This window comes from Mastigoproctus giganteus, chromosome 1, assembly GCF_048544385.1.
Source record: "Mastigoproctus giganteus isolate SK-2022 chromosome 1, ASM4854438v1, whole genome shotgun sequence".
Lineage (NCBI taxonomy): Eukaryota > Metazoa > Arthropoda > Arachnida > Uropygi > Thelyphonidae > Mastigoproctus > Mastigoproctus giganteus.
This window is the reverse complement of record NC_143575.1, coordinates 31,912,002-31,932,815: the sequence shown is the minus strand read 5'-3', so window position 1 is coordinate 31,932,815 and position 20,814 is coordinate 31,912,002. Positions and strand designations below refer to the sequence as shown.

Below are 20,814 nucleotides of genomic sequence, written 5' to 3'. Positions count from 1 at the left end.
ACCAAACGGTTATTAAGGTTAGCAAAGTAAGTTAGTATTTAATATAAATACTAAAAAAAGAAAGGTAAATTCCCTTTCTGAGTTCTTACAAAGAATCACTTTAAGTGAACAAAACAGAAGAAAATCACACAACAAAAATAAAACTATATCACTTTCAAAGAGCACTCTATGAATTGCAGAGAAAAATTGCTTGGCACTCGGGGCCCAAGAAGTTCATTAAAATCTAACAGGGAGCTAAGTGATTTTGTGGTTGCTAAGAGGAGAGTGGAATTAAAATTGAAGCTGAACATAAAAATGGTGCCTGGGGAGGATGGGACCAATCCAATTATTTTAAGGGAGGCAGAAAAGGGGGTAACCAAACCCTTAGTCATAATTATGAGAGCATCTTTGAATTCAGGAGAATTGGAGATGTGCAATCTATCACAAATTCACAAAGGGGTATCCAAAAGGTGACATGAGTAATTAGAGATTGGTTAACTTGACATCTGTTCTAGGGAAAATAATGGAGTCTGTGGTTAAATAAGTAATACAGGACTATCTAGACAGGAATGCAATTATACTGCAGTCATAGCATGGATTTGTTAAGGAGGAACCTTGACTGACCAATCTAAATGGATACACTGATGATGTAACAAAGGAACTGGATGAGGGTAAAAAAAAATTTAATATTATATACTTGGATTTCTGGAAAGCTTTTGATACTACATAAAAAGGCTACTAAACAAATTGGAGCAGTGTGGCATTAAGGGCAAGTTACTACTTTGGATAAAGGGATGGTTGAGTGTGAAAAAACAGTAATTATTAATGAACACTGCTCTACATGGACTAAAGTTAATAGTGAAGTCTCACAGGGTTCAGTGCTGGGCCCATTGTTTGTTTTCTGTTTTTAATGATATTGATAAAGGTATATTAGGCTTAATGTCTACGTTTGCAGATGGTATAAAGATTGGCAGGTGATTAATTACAGTAATGAGGGTAAGATACTGCAACAAGATCTAGAAAAATTAGGCCTATGGGGCAGAAAAATGGCAGATGAATATTAACATTAACAAAAGCAAGGTACTGCACATATGGGTAACAGTAATCCCAGATTAACATACAAACTGTGGTACTATGCTCAGCATAGTGGAAAAAGAAAGACCCGAGGTTAATTGTACATTCAGCTATGATATTCTCCGAGCAACATAGACAGGCTGCCAAGGCAGCTCATCGGGTTTTGTCAATGATATACAGGTATTTTGCAGCAGGGATAAGAGGTGATTATCCCATTTTATAAGACAATGGTTAGGTCATATTTTGAGTACTGCATACAAGTCTGAATGCATCATTTTAGAAAGGATGAGTATTGGTCAGTACAAGTGCAGAGAAGAGCAATGAGATATGTGAGAGGAACAAGGGTGTTCTTACAAAGAAAGGCTTCAGTTCAGAAAATTGTAGAATCTGGAGACTAGGCTCCTGTGAGGTGGTCTGACTGAGGTGTTAAAGGTTTTGAATGGACTGAGCAAGCTCAATGATGATGGCATTCTTCCCCTTGCTCCAACTACACACGAGGGGCATTAATTCAAACTGAGGAAGGATCGCTGCAGGATAAAAAAAATGTGGAGGTCTGTCTTTATCCAGCAGGTTGATTGCTGGAACAAACTTCCAATTATTGTTGTAGAAGTGGGCAGTTTGAATAAATTGAAGGAAAAACTAGATAAATTATAGGAGGGGATGGACATGTGATGTGTTTTTTTTTTTGCTGATTCTTTATAAGCTTATTTTCAAGGTGAATATGACCACAGCAAAAGTAGTTCAAGAAACATTGAAATAAAAAAGTGTGTAAAATTTTCTGGAATGAATCTGAACAAATCAATCTTCTATGGATAACTGGAGTCCATATTTAAAGACTGGATCTATTTGCAGATTATTAACTTATGTTGGTAAGCCTTTATGATTAATATTAGGAAATATTTGGAATAAAGCCTACAAAAAGAATAAAATGCTATCATCTTTAAGCACAATCACAAAGATATGTTTCTATTACAATATATAATCACACTTGCATACTTACTTGCTCTTTTAGGAGGAGACTTCTTAAGCTTTGAAAAATCCTTTTCTTTTTTTACAGTGTTCTTTGTTTCACTCTTAATAGGTTTCTTTGGAACACATCCATCTGATTTATGATTTATGAAAGCTTTTAATCTGTGAAATATTAATCCACATCTTCCGCACTCCAGATAATCTACCAAAATATATACAAAAGTAATAAACTTAACTAAATTTAGATATAATAATTATATAATTTATCATTTCTAAATAAATATTTCAACCTATCTACCAACAAAGGGGAAACACAAATTAACAGTTTAATGGCAATTGCAAAGTGAAATTGATTCCTGCACTACTCTTATTGAGATATATAACAGGGATATATATAATAGCTTGAAAACCAAGGCATGAGAATTTAAAAGGCTAACTGGAGATGGAGGATCCCATGGGACAATTTTGATGTTAGGATTACTAAGAACAAAAACAGAAATATACTTACTTGTAAAATAATGTTAGGAGTACAGTAAATAAATCTGATAAATTTGAAGGACTGGTTAAGTCATCAAACATGGACATTGCAAGAAGGTCAGAAACATGCTACCACTTTTAGATATAGTGGAATCAGAATTTGGATATAGTAAAATGTGCAGAGAAAGCAGACAGAAAAGGAGATGGGGGGGTTATAGTCTTGGTTGAACACACAGAATCTAAGGCAGTGCCCAGTTGGCACTGATGGCCAATGTAACAAGCCAGCTGGTATGGCAAAAGCAGTGGGACAGCAGATCTGTTATAAACCAAATGATGATAATGGGAATAAAGAACAACCACACAGACAAAATGGACTAATCAATCAGAGTGTCTTATAATAGGAGATTTTAACTTTTCCTGTACTGACTGGAACTTGTAGTAGAACTCTTGTGGGATTATTTCAGGACTTTTTCGACACCAGCATGTTAGACAATATGATAAAGTAAACTCTTCATCTGATTACCAGCAGTAACTATTCATGCATTAGGAATCTGAAGATAGAGGAACTGCTAGGTGGAAGTAATCACTGTGTAATGATGATATGGGTTCTACTTAGAGACTGTTAAATAAAAAAAAAAATAAATAAAAAAAAAATAAAGAGTCAGAAATTAATGAAGGAGAGTTTTGCTTTCATTAAAGTAATTACAATGGTCTCAGACAGTTTTTTTAATTCTATTCAGTGGGACCAAATGATGATGTTACCAGGTGCAAATTCTACATGGGAAGCATTCAGCGAAGTAATCATAAAGGCTACCAGGCTTTTTATACCAATTACCATTCAGAGCTCAGGCCTAAATGGATATCAAATGAACTAATAAGACAAGTGGCAGAGAAGGAAAATAGATCTGTTGGGTACAAATTACCAGGGTTTACTAAAAACCTACAATATGTATAAACTAGTCAGTCTGTCATCAAGTCACAAAGTGGTTTAGGCAAGCCAAGGCAGATTACAAGAAATATACCAAAGGATGCAAAGAAAAGTACCAAAAGACTTCTTTACTATATTAACTATAGCTAAAGGGATGCATCATATTAGTCTGATATATATATAAATAGTATAACTGTTGATGACTCTGTTCTAGGTTGCTGACAAATTGAACAGATATTTTTCACACATATTTACATGTGATAAATTTTTTTAGGGATGAGGATGCCAAGTGTATAAAATTCTACCAGGGAACTAAACAATTTTGTGATAGGAAAGTGGAAGAAAAATTGAAGCTATGTGTACGAGAAGCCACCTGAGTGGATGAGATCTATTCAATAATATTAAGAGCGGTAGTGAAAGAGGAAAGCAAAACCTTCAGCCATAATTATAACAGCATCCTTGGATTCAGGGGATGATCCCTATGGTTTGGAAATGTGCAAATGTCTCCACAATTCACAAATGAGATCATAAGGTGAAATGAGTAATTACAGAACTGTAAACTTGACTTTGTTCCAAGGAAAATAATAGCATTACTGGCTAAAGAAGTAATACAGGACCATTTGGGTAGGAATGCAGTTATACAGCAATCAGAGCATGGATACTATGATGTAGTATATTGCTGCAAAAAATAAGAACAGTATGGAATTAGAATAAAGGGATAGTTGAATGGGAGACAGAGTAGTTATCAATGGGCACTGTTCTTCTTGAACTGATGTTATCAGTGAAGTTCCCCGGGTTTCAGTGCTGGACTTGAATAATTGCTTTCAGTGCCATACTTGAACACAGTATTCCAAATGTGACCTTATAATTGCCTTATATAGTGGGATTATGACTTCCTTATCTCTATAGGATAACGTTCGATAAATCATCGATAAGGCACCATGGGCTTTCCTGGCTACCAGTTTACAATGTTCAGAAAACTTCATATCTGCCTGTTTTGTGACTCCAAAATCCAATTCCTCCAATACTGTTTTTAATTAAACCCCACCAAGTATATAATTTATTTGTGGGTTGCTATTCCTTGCATTTTGCTGCATTAAAATGTAGCCACCATTTTTCTGACCATTCCTGAAGCCTGTTCAAGTCTTCCTGAAGGTGCACTGCTTGGCAACGATCATTAATGACTCTGCCAATCTTTACGTCATCTGCAAATTTTGACATCCCACTCTCTATCCCTTCATTGATGTCATTTATGAAAATGAGACAACAACGGTGGTCAAAGAACTGATCCTTGAGGGCCCACTCCTGACATTACAACAATCTGAAGAATATCCATTAATCACAGCATTCTGTCTCGCAGCCACTGAGAAAGCCCAACCTTAGCAAATGCTTTCCTAAAATCTAAATAAACTATGCCAAAATTACATTTGTCCAGCTCATGAGTAACTCTGTCAAAATAGACTACTACATTAGTTAAGCATAATTTTCCCTTAACAAAGCCATGTTGTGTATTCTTCAGAATGCCATTTCTATCTAAATGTCCCTGGATTACACTCTTAATCATTGCCTTTAAGATTTTTCCTACCCCTAAAGTCAGACTAACTGGTCTGTAGTTACCAACTTCACCCTTAGAATTGCTTTTATGTATTGGTGATACATTGGTGCTTCTCCAATCCAAAGGAATCTCCCAGAGGGAAACTTCCAACAATCTAATCCAAACCCCAACCCCTGTAATTTGAATACATGACCCACCATGGTTCAATATACTCCCTTGCACTCTCCCTTGAAACTACAGGGTATATGCCATCAACTGTGGGAGCCTTTATGCTCAAAAGTTTTTCTCATAAGCAATCATCTGCAATTACAACAGTAATTTCATATTTCATATAGCTCAGCCTCTTCTCAGCATGAAGGGTATTTCATCAGCAAAAGGCCAATACAAAGTATAAAAGGAGGTGATCGACATATTTTGGTGAAAGCTGTTTCATCATTTCATAATGGATGGCATCTGGTCCAACAGCACTTGCCAATAAGGGTTAGAGCTGTCTTTAATCCTTGTACTGGTAAATGGCCCATTGTATAGGTAAAAACCTTTTGGTGTGAAATAAAAAGTGTTTATTTTCCTGTTTTCTGTTTTGAGACCAGGAACTGTGGATAGTAAGATGATGTTGCAAAGCTGTTATAAAATATTTCCTCAGGAACACTGGCTAATAGAGGAAGTAAAGAGGCCCCAAGATTCCTTTTGGCCTTAATAGTGAATATAGTATGCTCTGTTGAATAGGTGTTTGAGGGCTACAATATTAGACATGGTAGGATATCTTTGGAATATCCCTCAAGTTTGTTTTGAGTATTTTTTACTGCTGCACATTCTGCAGTTCATCATGGATTTGGAAATGATGGAAACCAGGAAGATGTTTTTGAAAATGCAATTGCAGCTTCACGGACAATATTTCCGTGAAGTATTTTCGTTGTCTGTGATGCTGTTACTGCAGCATCACAGACAACCTCCTGACTGACTGTAATGATGTCAAAATATGCCAGATATCAGAAGGTATTAAAAGTCAGCCTAATCTATCTTCTATTGCGATAGCCTAGAAGGAAGATAGTCTCTAAGTAGTGAAGTCACCATGGGAAAGTGACTATTTCCATATGGATTCTCCTCCATCTCCCAAGTGAAGGAAAGAAGGGGAACAGATAAAAAATTAGCAGCAGAAAACATACGGGTGGGTATATAGAAAAAGTGTTAGTTCCTAGATTTAGAAGGGAGAAATCATTGTCGGCGAACATATGCTCTATAACACAACCCCTTCCATTAATTTCAGCACTACAGGATGTTGTGTCCATCAAAATAACCAAGATGAAGAGGAGAAGGCAGTTGCATAATAAGATCATCAAGGTCTGTCTGGAAGATGTTATCCCCAACTGGCAAATAAATGGGGCAAACTGTTAATAAAACCCTTACTGTTTAGTTAGTTATTTGGTTTTCAGGAGCATTAGCAATTAAGGCCATATTGCTCCGGGATATGCAGTGGTCATTCCCTGACCTTCCCACATCCTCCGTATTTCATGGTGATGGGCTCGAACCCTAGTCTAATCAAGAAGCGTGTGCTACACACTGCTGCTCCTTCCCACCTGGCTACGGAGGTGCCTAAAACCCTTACTGCAAGGTGAATTACTTTTCCTTTAAGTTGTATATAAGTGGCATAGGTTGAAATGGAGTCTGGTTTTCCACAAGGTTAACAACCCTTTCTATTCTTCTGAATGATAAGGTTATGAAGGTGGGTTAATCATTTCCCTTCAGATATGTCTCCTGCAATCAAATGCAAGCTGGCTCATAATTTTGCAGGACAATGTCATCTATATTTTGCATGAATTTAGGACAATTCCTATAACAATTTAGACATTATTTAGGCTTGGTGAATCTATTGGTTGGATTGTGAAATGCTGAGGGCTTACTCCTCTGTCTTGGATTAATCCTTTTTGGGAAAGAATGGCTGCTGACCAGTGTCAATTTCTTCATTGGCAAAGCACTCCAAGACTGATTCATCTGGTGCCTTTGCCTTGACATCCATTTTTCATTTTTTCTTGTGTTCCAGACTGTGCTTCATTTTTGTGGGTTTCTTTTACCACTGAGTTTTACTGTGTGTGTGTGTGTGTGTGTGTGTGTGTGTGTGTGTGTGTGTGTGTGTGTGTGTGTGTGTGTGTGTGTGTGTGTGTGTTATTAGAAAGTATTGGAAGTAAATGAATCTTTTGGTGAGACACTCATTTCAGTTTGTGTTCTGACTGAACATTACCGTGCAACCTTTTGCTGTTTAAAAAAAGGTTTGCTGCTATTTATAGGTTACACCTTGCCTCTTAGTATATTATGCTCAACTCTGCCTTCAGCCTTTGTATCTCTTTTTTCTTTCTTTCCACTTCTGGAATGCTTGGGAATGTACTTGGCAGTTAATGAATGTAGGTTTCTGAGCTACACAGACCATATATGCAAGGGCACCACAACAGGCTATTTGTGAGTGTCCATATTTTTATCACTTAAAGCATCTTCAAGGATTTGGTACACACGTCCATACATGGCAGCGAAGATAGCTAGGCATTTTGCAGCTATTAAACCTTGTGGCTTAATTGTTATGTGGGAGAAACAAAACGGCGTCTCAAAGATCGTCTGGGGGAGCATACAAATGCGATAAGAAATGCAGACTATGGCAAATCCGCCGTAGCTGAACATTTCTGGGAGAAGCAACATCAAATCTCCCCAGATGAAGCGGTCATCACTGATCGGGCGCATAGATTTTGGGACCGCAAGTGGCTCGAGAGCTTGCGAATTAGTTCTACTGAGAAAAATATAAATAGAGATAGGGGCACACGCATTCATCCCCTCTTTGAGGCGGTAATCCTTGGAGGGGATGAACGTTTTTGCCTGAAACGCTCCCGAGCCACTTCCGGTTCTGACGGGAACAGTACACGTTCACGTGAGATGCACCGTGAACCTGCTGGTATTTAATGATGCACCGCAGAACAGAAATTACACTGTTGAGAAAGAAGGCAGAAGCCTTTGAAAGCTTCAGTTAGTATTTTAGCGCTTTTAACCTAGTATATTTTATTGCATTTTAAATTCGGCATTTTATTATTATCCTGTATATCACAGTTGTTTTATTTTATTTTAAAATTACTATCAGTAATATTTTGTTTGTAAATCATTTATTGTAAATATTAAATATTTTAAAAATTTGGGTTTTTCGTCTTTCGTTTTATTCCATGGTTGGTGGAAAACACTAAAAATTATAGTACTTGTGGCTTTAGCTCAGAACAGATCATCTTTTCGGGCACTTCAAAATGGACCCCATTCATATATCGCACCTCTTGAGGAGTTTAGTGTCTTGTGGGGTTATTTCAGTGATCATAATTCCTTCAATAGTGCTGGCTCAAAGGAACTGTTCTGAAAGCTTATTACATTTTGTTTCTATCAGCTGTTTAACTGATTAAGGAGAACCTGCTAATCCTTCCAGGCCTTTCAGAATAAAGAAAGGAAACATCTTCCTTGAAACTACAATGGGCCACCTCACTCACTGATCTTATTTTTTTTGCTGGTGAATGAATTACTAGGAAGAGTAAGGTACATTTTTCTTGTGTTCCGGACCTTTTTGCTGAGAGATAGTAATAATATTGCACTCACTATTATTATTATTATCTGATACAGACAAGACTATATTGTTGGTTTCACAAAAAGAGTTTAGATTATCAGGATTCATAGAGATTAATTTTTTCCACGTCATGCAATAAATAATAAAGTAATCGTGTGTAAAGTAAATGCACTCAGGAGTGGGTCACCAGGGCTACCAAAACATCATACCAGCACCATACCACCTGTCTGAACCCTGTCCCTCTGACCATGATAATTTCATGGTCAGAGGAATAGGATTAGAGAGTAGGGATAATTTCATAGTCAGAGGGTAGGGATAATTTAATCACAAAGCACTTCAACTGTAGGACATAGCTTTAGCACAGTTGACTCTCACAGGCAAACCCACTAGCTGGCTGATTCTGGGTGAGCTATACCAGGATCACCCATCTTGTTAAAGCTGGGCCTCCCTCGACTTCCAAGATCCCACAGGTTGCAGGAAAGGTAAACACACAATTCCGATTACGTTAGGTGGAACCTAGGCCGGGGGCATTGGATTCAAGTGATGTTAATCTGGAGGAGGAGGAGCATCAACCATATACAGGTGTCTTGGGTCAAAGGGACAGTGAATGGTACATGATAGAATGTACTCCTCACCCAACATATTATTCCCAGCCTTCAAGCCTTGAACAGTGATTTTCAAGACAGATGCAGTAACACCACAATTTTCAGCCATGATGCGGTTGCTCTATGACATGTTTCCCAAAAACTACAATGGGCCACCTCACTCACTGATCTCATTTCACACGATTTTGGTTAAAGGATTATCTGAAGGACATACTCATGTTTATTTCAATTGTATCTGCACATAAGCACAGACAAATGCATTCTGACTAAACATGTGGTATTTTTCCAGCATACCACTATAGTAATCCAGTAAGTCATCAGGTAGCATACTGTTGGTTCCCATAAAACTGACAGCCAGTTGGTGGTACCATCCATCAATTTTAATTACCAGCAGACACCCTGGTTTTAGACCACCTGTCCTTGGTGTAACCCACCTCCATGAAAACAAAGTCCACCAAAAAAACTATATCCTTTCAATCAAGAGCAATATGCATTTGCCCATTCTGTACCGGGGATTTGTTGGAGACAAAGTATCTAATACTTTCCAGGTGATGCTCACACTCCCAGTTTGTGCCTCAGAACAGAAGGATCAAATGCTTATTTGTCCATTCTGTTTTGAGGTGCAAGGTATAAGAATTGCAGTTGATATAAATATAAACCTCTTGCAGTTGATATAAATAAAACTGGGGAATTGTCGGGGACTAAATGACCTTCCAGGTGACGCTCATACCTAAAATTTGTGCCCAAGAACAAAATGAACTTGGGCACAAATTGCAAGTGTGTGCATCACCTGGAAGGTATTAGATACTTATCACTTAGATACTTATTTTTATGCCAAATAAGCATTTCATGTAAAATTTAGCTGCAAACATACATACTTCAATAAATTAATATATACTTAAATACATTTAACTCAAAGATTAAAATAAAATGTGCTTCATAACTAGATTAGGTGGTTTGTCCCACAAACCCATTATGCCCTCCCCAGTCACCACAGACTTTGGACACACACACACACACACACACACACACACACACACACACACACACACACACACACACACACACACACACACACACACACACACACACACACACACACACACACCATTTAGCCAACCTTGCCCTTGGCTATGTTATCATTTAAGTGGGCTGTCAAGTATTCCGTGGTAAGTGCCTAGCTCCATACAAGTGAGGCAGCACCTTATTACCAACAGATAGCAGAATAATTCTCTTTGAGAAGTTCTGTTTATTAGATTTCTGTACTAAGAAAACTGTATTATAACATGTGATTATAGACATTAACATGTGTTCATCAAGTGATGGTAATCGGGAAGAGGAGCAGCATCAACCATGTACAGGTGTATGGGTCATTTTTAGGCACGTTTGTAAAAACATGCACACAAATATATGCATATGCACCTACTGCCTCCACCATGTCTATCCATCTGCATATAACAACCTGACTCCGACCAAACGATTTTCATGAAATTTTATACTTGGACCTTTTAGAAATCTTTGTGAAGTCATTCCAAATTTCATTTAAAGTGGGCAAAGAGAAATCTGACAATTTCTTATTCATAAACAATTTGTATGTAAAAAAGAAATTAGTGTAAGAAATTTGTATGTAAAAAAGAAAATTGTGGATTAAATATACTTTTAATGCAGTACTGTTAGCTTTAGACAGTCCATGCATGCACTATTATGCAAGACTTGCGAATATGGTGTTGCGCATGAAGAGTTACACCTGAGGTGCGGCAATATAGTACCTGTACCAGTGCTGCTGTAATCGATGGTATATCAGGCTTAATGTCCAAGTTTGCAGACGATATGAAGGTTGGCAGGGTTGTTAATGACAGTACACTGCTGCAACAGGATGTAGAAAAGTTGAGCAGATTGGCTGTGAGGTGACAAATGAAGTTTAACATTGACAAATGTAAGATGCTGCATATGGGAAGCAGTAATCCCAGAGTAACGTATCAACTCTGTGGATACGTTACTCTGGGATTACACACTGCCACTACTCTTTCATTCTCTACCACACTGACAGTGGTAGAGAACGAAAAAGACCTGGGGGTAATTGTGCAGGCAGACATGAAGTTCTCTGAGCAGTGCAGACAGGCTGCAAGAGTAGCTCATGGTGTCTTGTCAATGATATACAGGAATTTTTCTAGCAGGGATAAGGAGGTGATTATTCCCTTGTATAAGGCAATGGTCAGGCCACACCTTGAGTACTGTATACAGGTCTGGAGGCCTCATTTCAAGAAGGATGTAGAGATGCTGGAACGAGTACAGAGAAGGGCAACAAGATTAGCGAATGGAACAAAGGGTTGCTCTTACGAAGAAAGGCTTAAGTTTTGCAAATTACAGTGTCTGGAGACTAGGCACTGGCGAAGTGTATAAAGCCTTGAATGGTTTGAGCATGCTCAATGCCGATGGGACTCTTCCTCTTGCTCAAAATAATCACCTGAGAGGGCATAAATTCAAATTGAGGAAAGATAGAGGTAGGATAGATGTGCGGAAGTTTGCCTTTAGCCAGCGGGTAGTTGGTTGATGGAACAGACTTCCATCCCTTGTTGTGGAAGTAGATAGTCCAAATAAATTTAAGGCTCAGCTAGACAGGTATTTCGAACAAATGGAGGGGTGAAATGGAAGTGGGGTCCCCCCCCCTTTGGCTGATGCCGCATAAGCTTGCTTTCTTGCATCATATGCCTCTACTAAAGAATGCTAAAGAATGGCACTGAAAGAGCAGAGGATTCTCGATTAACAGGACAAGCATACTATGTCATAACATCAGAGATCACAGCAGAAGTGGCAGGGAAACATTAAAGGAAACATTTACATTACTACTAAGTAAAATGTCACGGTGTGTAAGATTAGTGTTAATTAAAGGCACACTATCATTCAAACACATAAAAGTAAAGTTGAACGAATTATGACAATGTGAATTCCATGATTCTTGAACAGCAGGAGCATGAAGGAGATGCAATCTTAGAACATTGAACAGAAATTAATTTGAGGTGAAATATTACCTACCAGAAAGCAAATGCTGGGGTAACAATGATGTCATACAGGCTCATCTCAACTAAGAGCGTCAAGTATCCAAGCATCATACAGGAAAGTGCTACTATATTCTAGGATAATAAGTGATTCTGGAAAATTAGCTGGTGAAAGGAGAAACAGGCAATTATTGATTAATAGTTCTAAACTATTTAAAGACAGCAATTCAAAACAAAAAACATTGTAATTTGCTGTCCTCAGGTGTGTGTGCCTGCAGCATGATAATGCTCATCCTTATGCTGACCATTCTACAGAAGATTAAGTTTGAGGTATTATCCTGTCTTCTATATTCACTAGACTAAGTTCCATGTGATTATCAACCCCCCCCCCCCCCTTTGCCACTCATAGCACTTCTCATTAGATGAAGAGATCAAGACAATGGGCTTCTCTCGAGGAATCTAGGCATTAGTGAAGCATGGAAGTGTGCTGAAAGTAATGAGAACTATACTGAAGCCTTACATCCATTGTTTCCTTCTTGTTTGTGAAATATAACTTAATTTTCGCAGTTGTCATTTCAATGCCCTTTGTAAATTTATGGATTTGCCATGGCAGGATGAACTGCACTGTGTGATGGGGAGAAGGGTTAATCATTTCTAGTATTCACTATGATTATTACACAGGTGTATCTGGGTGAATAAAGAAATGGACAATCAAAACTCACATCTCATCCTGGAAATACAAAATTCAGTTAAAAAAAAAAATACATACCACATTTCCTGGCTCCTTTTTCAACCATTTTGTCAATGAGGTCAACCACTGCGTTCTGCTTTTTTGAAGTACCCATTTTCTGGGAGTTGTCCGATTTATTTCCAACCATCTGTGAATCAAAATACAATCTAAAAAAAGGGGGGGGGGGGAGGTGTTAAGACAGCATGTTAACTTGATAAATATAAATAGTGAATAATCAATATAACAGAGTGCAATGATAATGAAAAATTACAATGATTTTCTGATATAGACAATTAAGTAACTCATAACAGCTACAAATCTTCATGCAAAATGCAGCACTGCATGTAGTAAAGCTGTATAAATGTATAAAAATAAATCTGTAAACAAGTTCAGAAATCCAAAATTTTATTTTTTTATAGCCCCAAACCTATTAATTTCTTTCTTATATTTCAAACAGTATAGAAACTTTTAGCATGCTATTGATAATGTACAGATGAGTATGTTTTGTTACATAAATTTAAATCATACTAAATATCATTAGCTAACCACATTATTACCTATTATGAGTTACAAATTTATTTATAATAAATATCTCACATTTTTTTAGAGGGTCATAGAGAAATGATTCAACAAATTTTAATGCTTATTTATTTGGATATACTGGACTGTCAATGGCAAGCTGGTTTCATCAAACACATAAGACATGGGAGTTTTTTTAATGGTCAGTGATGGATGCAACTTGATTAAAAAATTCCTTAAGAAATACACCATTGACCAACATGCTTTTGGCATGAAAAGGATTTTTTTTTCTTTTTTTAAATCTACCTGGCAGTTTTGTTATAGTACGGTGTGATTTTTAAGTGAGATTTGGTTAATTAAAAAGGGCCAACAATTTTGAGTTTGTTAAAAGGTAGTCAGAACACCTGTGATAGATAATAAGTGCACTGTTGGCAGTAAGAAGTCTATGAGGACACATGAAAATATTACATGTTCAGGAAGCAATTATTCATAGCCCAGAGAAATCATGAAACAACTGCAAATCTGCCAAGTTTTATAAATTGAAAAGCAATAAAGTTAAGAGATCCAGCACTGGTCAGAAGGCTCTGGAACTGCATTCTGGCACTGTCTGAATGGTGTTCTCAGACATTTCTTCCAAATTATTGCATTTAATAATGACGTGTAAACTGTATTTTAAAGTTCTTTGTTCTCTTTATCTATTTTTATTTATTTTTTTCTATATGTTCAATTAAATAGCTAGCTATTCCAAAATCTTAATATAATTAATAATATAGTTTATTAAGCTATGCACTTAAACTACTACACATTAAGGTGACTTTTCAGGTATCTTACTGATACCCATATCAGACCATACTGTTGAGTGAACAAAAAATAGGAAGGTTACAAAATTTGAATATTAAAAATATAATTACCAATATTACAATTACAATTTGCTAGTAAACAATTCTAGGTTTGAATTTTTGTTGTAATATAAACCAGATATTAAATTAAGTAAATCTTAGGTAAATACAAAGAACCTTTCTTTTGTAATCATTTCTATTTTGTGTTCCCCCCAACGGCATGGTCTGATGATGGGTATTGGTAAGATACCTGAAACGTCACCTTAATGTATAGTAGTTTAGGCAAATAGCTTAATAAATTATATTATTAATTTCACGTGGTATAAGAGCGATATTAAATATAGTAATAATCTTAATGGAAAGCAACCAAGTAATGTCCTTTCCTAACTATATTAGATCTAGGTTCGCCTCATCTGCAAATTTGAAAATCTGAGCGTAAAAATTACAAAACTAAAATGTGGGCATAAATTTCTCGTTACATGTAGAAATGAAAAAAAAAAAAAAAAAAAAAAATACTCCAGCCAGTCTTAACATCAAAGAACCCATAAAAAATGAACTTTTCAGAAAAATATTATTAACATCGTGCATTTAAAATTATTACAAGGCGATATTAGACAAATCAGACTAGACATTTCAACTTAGATACTTACAATAAAAACCTCGCAGGATTAAAGACAAATCTTAATGAAAACGATTTTTCAAATATGATCTGATTAATCTCCATTTGATCCACCAAAACACAGATTTATCCAAGCATCACAACGTAAAAATCTCTAGGCTTAAAACCCAAAATTTACTGCATAACTTAAACAATCATTCCTTCCCAAATAAATCTAACCTTACCCACAAATGTGCCCAATCAAGTGATAACTCTAAACTACTCAGCCATATCATCAACCTAAGCTTGAAAACCCTCACTACAGCTGAAGTTCTACAGCAGATACACTCAACAAAGGCCTATATTTTAGATCCACACCTAGCCATAGTTTTCTAGACTTCTTAGATCACTTCCACAACAGTTTAAGGCTCATCCAGGACTATCATGAGCCAAGGATGCCATTAATATAATAGCCATGCAGTTACTACACAACACAGATTACAAGAGGATCTACAAGGAGAATAACAATCTAACCACCTGTGGAAAAAAAAACCTTTAAAAAACCTGAAAGAAGACAGAAATATCCACAGCAGACAAAAGAAACAGCATAATCAACAAGAAAAATTATTACATCAAAAAAAAATCAAAGAGCCACTAAAAGACACCAACATCTACAAAACATTAAAAACAGATCCCACCAGTGGGATCTGTTTTCTTTCTTTCGAGAAGGAAAGGGGGGGGAATTTTCACAAGACCTTGCTCAACCGTAAATACATAAACGAAGAACTCCACAAAGAATTGAATCCTGACAACTTGGAAGCAGCATACCTGTTTGCTAATATAAAAGAGCATAAACCAGGATTCCCTGCCAGACCTATTATCGGCAGTAGACATCACCACGGCCAGAAGATATCCAGATGTTTGACTCAACTCCTCTCCCAGATAGTTCCAAAAAATCAGAGAACATTGAAAAACAGCCAGGATTTAATCTCCAGGCTTAATGTAGAAGTCAACAATGACGACGTCCTTGTGTCATTTGATATGGATTCCACGTTCACCACCATATCCTTGGAAGAAGCCAAAACATGCCTCCTCCAAGCAATAGACAGCCATATCCTTCTGGGATATTCAAGACCTCTACCTACTTCAGAAATAGACTTCATAGATCTTTCCATAGGAAAACTGTACTTCACATTCAAAGAGGAATTCTATATGCAGATTTCTAGCCTCAGCATGGAAAATGCACTCTTTTCTCTCATGGCAGAGATTTCTTGGGAAACCAACTGAATAAACCCGAATTCTGGAGCAGGTACATTGATGACATGGTATCTGGAACCATAGTACAGAAAATTTACATAAATTCTTTGAGGCTCTCAACAAGCAAAGCCAAAAATTTAAATGCAAAATGGAAATATAAAACAACTGCAACCTTCCTTTCCTCTACATCCTGTTCACAAGAAAGCCCTTAGATCTACATATGGAAATTTAAAGGAAGCCCACTGATACTGGAATCATATTAAACTACAAATCCTGCCATCCTTCCTCAACAAAAAAAACAAAAAAAAAACGGCATTCTAAAGTCCTTCATCTAAGAGCTTACATAGTTTGTAAAAAAGATAACGTACAACAAGAACTAAAAACAATAACCAAGCTAGACATGAAGAATGGATATCCTCTACACGTTATCAAACAAAGCCATAAAAGACACCTCCAAGACCATCACACAACCACAACCCATCAGGCTCTCCTCTGCCAGCAGGCAGAGGAGTCTGTCAGCAGGTAAGAATTTAATCTCTGTATTTACCTAAGATTTAATTTTTTTTATTTATTTTTATTTTTTTGGCTGATGCTACATAAGCTCATAAGCTTGCTTTCTTGCATCACATGCCCCTATTACTATTAACTTAATTTAATAACTGGTTTCTACTGTAACAATAATTCAAACTTCAAAATTGTTTATTAGCAAATTGTAATGGTAATTGTAATAATGGCAATTGTAATATATTGTTGTTGTTTGGTTTTTAGGAGCATTAGCAACTCAGGCCATATTGCTCCGGGATATGCGGTGGTCATTCCCTGACCTTTCCGCATCCTCCTTATTTGGTGGTGACGGGCTCGAACCCGGTCTATTCAAGAAGCGTGTGCTACACGCACTGCTGCTCCTTCCCACCTGGCTAGGGAGGTGCCTTGTAATATATTCAAATTTGTAACCCTTTCTATTTTCTGTTCCCCCAACAGCATGGTCTGATGGTGGGTATTGGTAAGATACCTGAAACATCACCTTATTGTATAGTAGTTTAAGCGAATAGCTTAATAAACTATATTATTAATTTCACATGGTATAAGAATAATATTAAATATAGTAATAATCTTCGTGTTTTAGGTTTGGTTGAAGAGAGCCAACTTATGGAAACCAATTGACACAGCACAGTATCGCATCAACTGGCAAATTAAAAATAACCTTTCTTATACAAAAATTCTTAAAAAATAAAATACTTACATATTTAAACTAACCTAACCTTTTTACAACAAACACAATACACAACATAGAACAAACTACCTGATAATTAAACTTGAAAAGGACACTTACATGGAATTACTAAGTAGATTCAGTAAATACACTTTACCAAATGACATAGCAAATTAGTTTATTGGACTGAGAAGACAATTACTATAATAGACCCAGACAGTCCCAACAACCGGCTACGTTTTGGATTTATGCATTTAAATCCATCTTTAGGGCTGCATTTTTGGTTTTTGATAAATTTATAATCCTACCATAGTTGACCAAATTGTGCTGCAGGAGATACCAAGCTATGCCATCAGAAAGACCCTGTTAGACCATACACACTATCTGAAAAACAAACTACCTGATAGCTACCAATGATGTGGCACAAGCTCTACCTCCATCATCAGTGCTACTTATAAGACAAGCACATAAAGACATTAAAAGTTAAATTATTATAAAATTAAATATGAACACACACCTGTCAAAACATAATATATGAAGGTTCTCATTTAAAATGTTGTAAACATATACTGCAATTATCCATGCAAGTGGTGTGGTCACTAAACTTTGGAAAACATGACTAGAGCCATCCAATGTCACTGTTTAAGTGTATATCATTAAATTCAGTAAGTTCGCAATTGGGAGAGAGAGAGCATTTATATATTTGAAAATTAATACAAATGATTAAAAATCATTTCTAACTATCACAAAAACCAATTAAGAAAACTATCACAAAAACCAATTAAGAAAACTACCACAAAAACCAATTAAGAAATAAATCCCAAAACAAACATCCACTTTAACACGTTCACTGCTTCCTCGTGTAAATATGTGGTATCAGGTTTTTAAATCACTTGGAGGGAAATCACCCTACTTTAGAACTTTCTCTCTTCCAATTCGAAGGGGGGGGGAATATATAGAATATTTTTGCCAAGCAACATTCACTGGAGGCTGCTTAATTCGGTCATAGTGAGAAGAAATCTCAAAAATGCCTCTGCTCTTTCCAATCCAGACTGACTCAAACCCATGGTTTTCAATCACAAGTCAAAAAGGTCATCAGAAAAACCAGCAGTGAAAGTGTTAAGCAATATCTGACAAGACCTAAAACTCTTTCCTTACAAACTGAATATGCAACAATCCCTAACTGACAATAACAAAGAAAGATTTGCCTTTTGTGATTAATTTCATCAATACAGTTCACCACTTATTGTGATCACATATAATGTCATCATTCATGTATTGTTATCACTTTTATGAAATTCCAATCAGATGCATAGTAATATTTAGAAAAATATTTACTGTAATCAGCACTTCGGTTTATGTTACCACTTGTTTTGTCTGGTTGAGGTTTACATATGTGCAATGGATGTTACAATTTTTTCTTGAACTCCTACATGTTGTGTGTCCAGTTCGTATAGTTGTCAGTGTCATTACTCCACAAAAGAAAATATAGTATCTGTACTCCTACCAGTCTGTTTATTCCTTTTATAATTATTGACTAATATTTTCTTTATTTGCTTTTAAAAGTTTGTATAAATTTCTGGAAACATTGCAAGTTTCATTGTTATTGATGACTTTCTTAAAGTAAGAGTGGACAGTCAATTATTTTATGTTACTTGGTTGTCATGTTTCTTTTTTGTCAATTTCTATCTTTTTATGTACATATTTCCACTCTACATCAATAAACAATGCTGAACATCAGCATTCTTGTTTCCTGATTATTGTTATCAATTAAGCTGTGTGCCGAAGTGATCACATTAAGTGCCATGTCCAGTTATTCACCAGAGCACATGTCCATCTTAGGTGTTATTTTGTAAATAAAACAGAATGTGCATGTAAGGAGAAAGCGAGAAAAAATGCAATGTGCAGCAAGCAATTTCATCAGGTGGAACCAATAGCCAATCTTTCTGGACAACACAAGTTAATGTGGAACACTAACCTGAAACGTCAAAGCCATATAAGATGAATGTGACTGTTCATATCCTGAGAGAACATTATATTGATGAATGTCATATAATCTACATACTGTTTAAGAATTGAAAGATGAAATCAACTTTTGCAGGGCATCTCTGCAAAAATTACTGGCTACAGTTATAACTTTAAATTAATATCTGCAATGGTCTTGGGTGCAGAGGTCCCACCTGATAGTTGATTCTTTGAATGGTTATATTATTAACAAATTATATTAGGAATCAGACTGTTGGATAAGAAGAGAAACACGTGGATTAGGCAGCAGGCACAACAAAAGGACATTCTTATTAAAACTAAAGAACTGAAATGGACTTGTGCGGGACAGATAGCTCGAAAACACAACAGATGGAACAAGAAAATAACAGAATGGCACCCAAGAGGAGTTAAAAGAAAGGATTTCAGACTAAAGATAAATATGACTAAAACCAAAGTAACGACGAACAAGTAAGCCACAGAAGGGGATATAATTGTTGAAGGAGTAGAAATTGAAAAGGTGGATTCATATACTTCTCGTGAACAAGTTATTAACTGTAACAATGATAAATGGCTGGAAGTCAAGAGAAGAATAAATTTCAGATGGATAGCATTCAGGAAATATAGTCACATATTGAGGAGAAATATCACAATTTGTCGGAAGCATAAATAATGAACCAATATACACTCCTCACCATGACTTAGGGAGGTGAAACTTGGGCATTCACCAAAAGGATGGAAGAGAAGCTGAAAACTACGCAGCAAAGAATGGAATGAATTATATTAGGAATCAGACTGTTGGAAAAGAAGAGAAACACATGGATTAGGCAGTAAACACAAGTAAAGGACATTCTTATCAAAATTAAAGAACTGAAATGGACTTGGGCGGACACTGCTCGAAGACATAACAGATGGACTAAGAAAATAACAGAATGGAATCCAAGAGGAGCTAAAAGAAAATCCAGAAGACAACAACTAAAATGGACAGATGAAATTCAAGAGTGCGTAGGTGGTAAATGGATGGCCATTGAACAAAACACAAGGAACTGGAAAGTTGCTGGAGCGTCCATCCTGAAGTGGACTGAAAATAGCTGATGATTGGCTGACTCTTCTGCATCTAAAATGACATTATACGAAATGCATCTACTTAGCCATTTGATCAGTCATTTCAAAGAAGTTTTTGGTGTAAGATTATATTCAGCCAGTTCCTATTATATTATCTTGGTCCTTTTTTATTATTATTACATGTATATTGTCTATATAAGTAAATTCATGGGCTGACCTGCAAGTTCTGCAGGCTGAAAAATCCTACTCCTTTCTGGGATTAGCATAATATATTCCTGACCGGAGAAGTCTTTAACCTGAAAAAGTCTGGACCTTGAGCAGTGTTTTTTGTTAGCTAGGAAGCAGGCACTGTATGAGTGAACTCATGAAATTTTGAAAATTAGTAAAAATGAAAAAGTTGTACATAAATGCTTTTAAATTAAATATTAATCTGTTCTT

General features: G+C 36.3%; 1 protein-coding gene across 4 annotated transcripts in view; it reads right to left on the bottom strand.

Moving 5' to 3' along the window:
* LOC150090684 (uncharacterized) overlaps positions 1-20,814 on the bottom strand; it is a 306,488-nt gene that overhangs the window by 222,113 nt on the left and 63,561 nt on the right. For all 4 annotated transcript variants that reach the window (XM_090372249.1, XM_090372256.1, XM_090372243.1 and 1 more), the window contains 2 exons: positions 12,942-13,069; positions 2,054-2,224 (listed from right to left, as the gene is read on the bottom strand). In XM_090372249.1, the coding sequence (XP_090228375.1) occupies positions 2,054-2,224; positions 12,942-13,050 (280 nt within the window). In that variant the 5' untranslated portion in view covers positions 13,051-13,069. The remainder of the gene's footprint in view (positions 1-2,053; positions 2,225-12,941; positions 13,070-20,814) is intronic.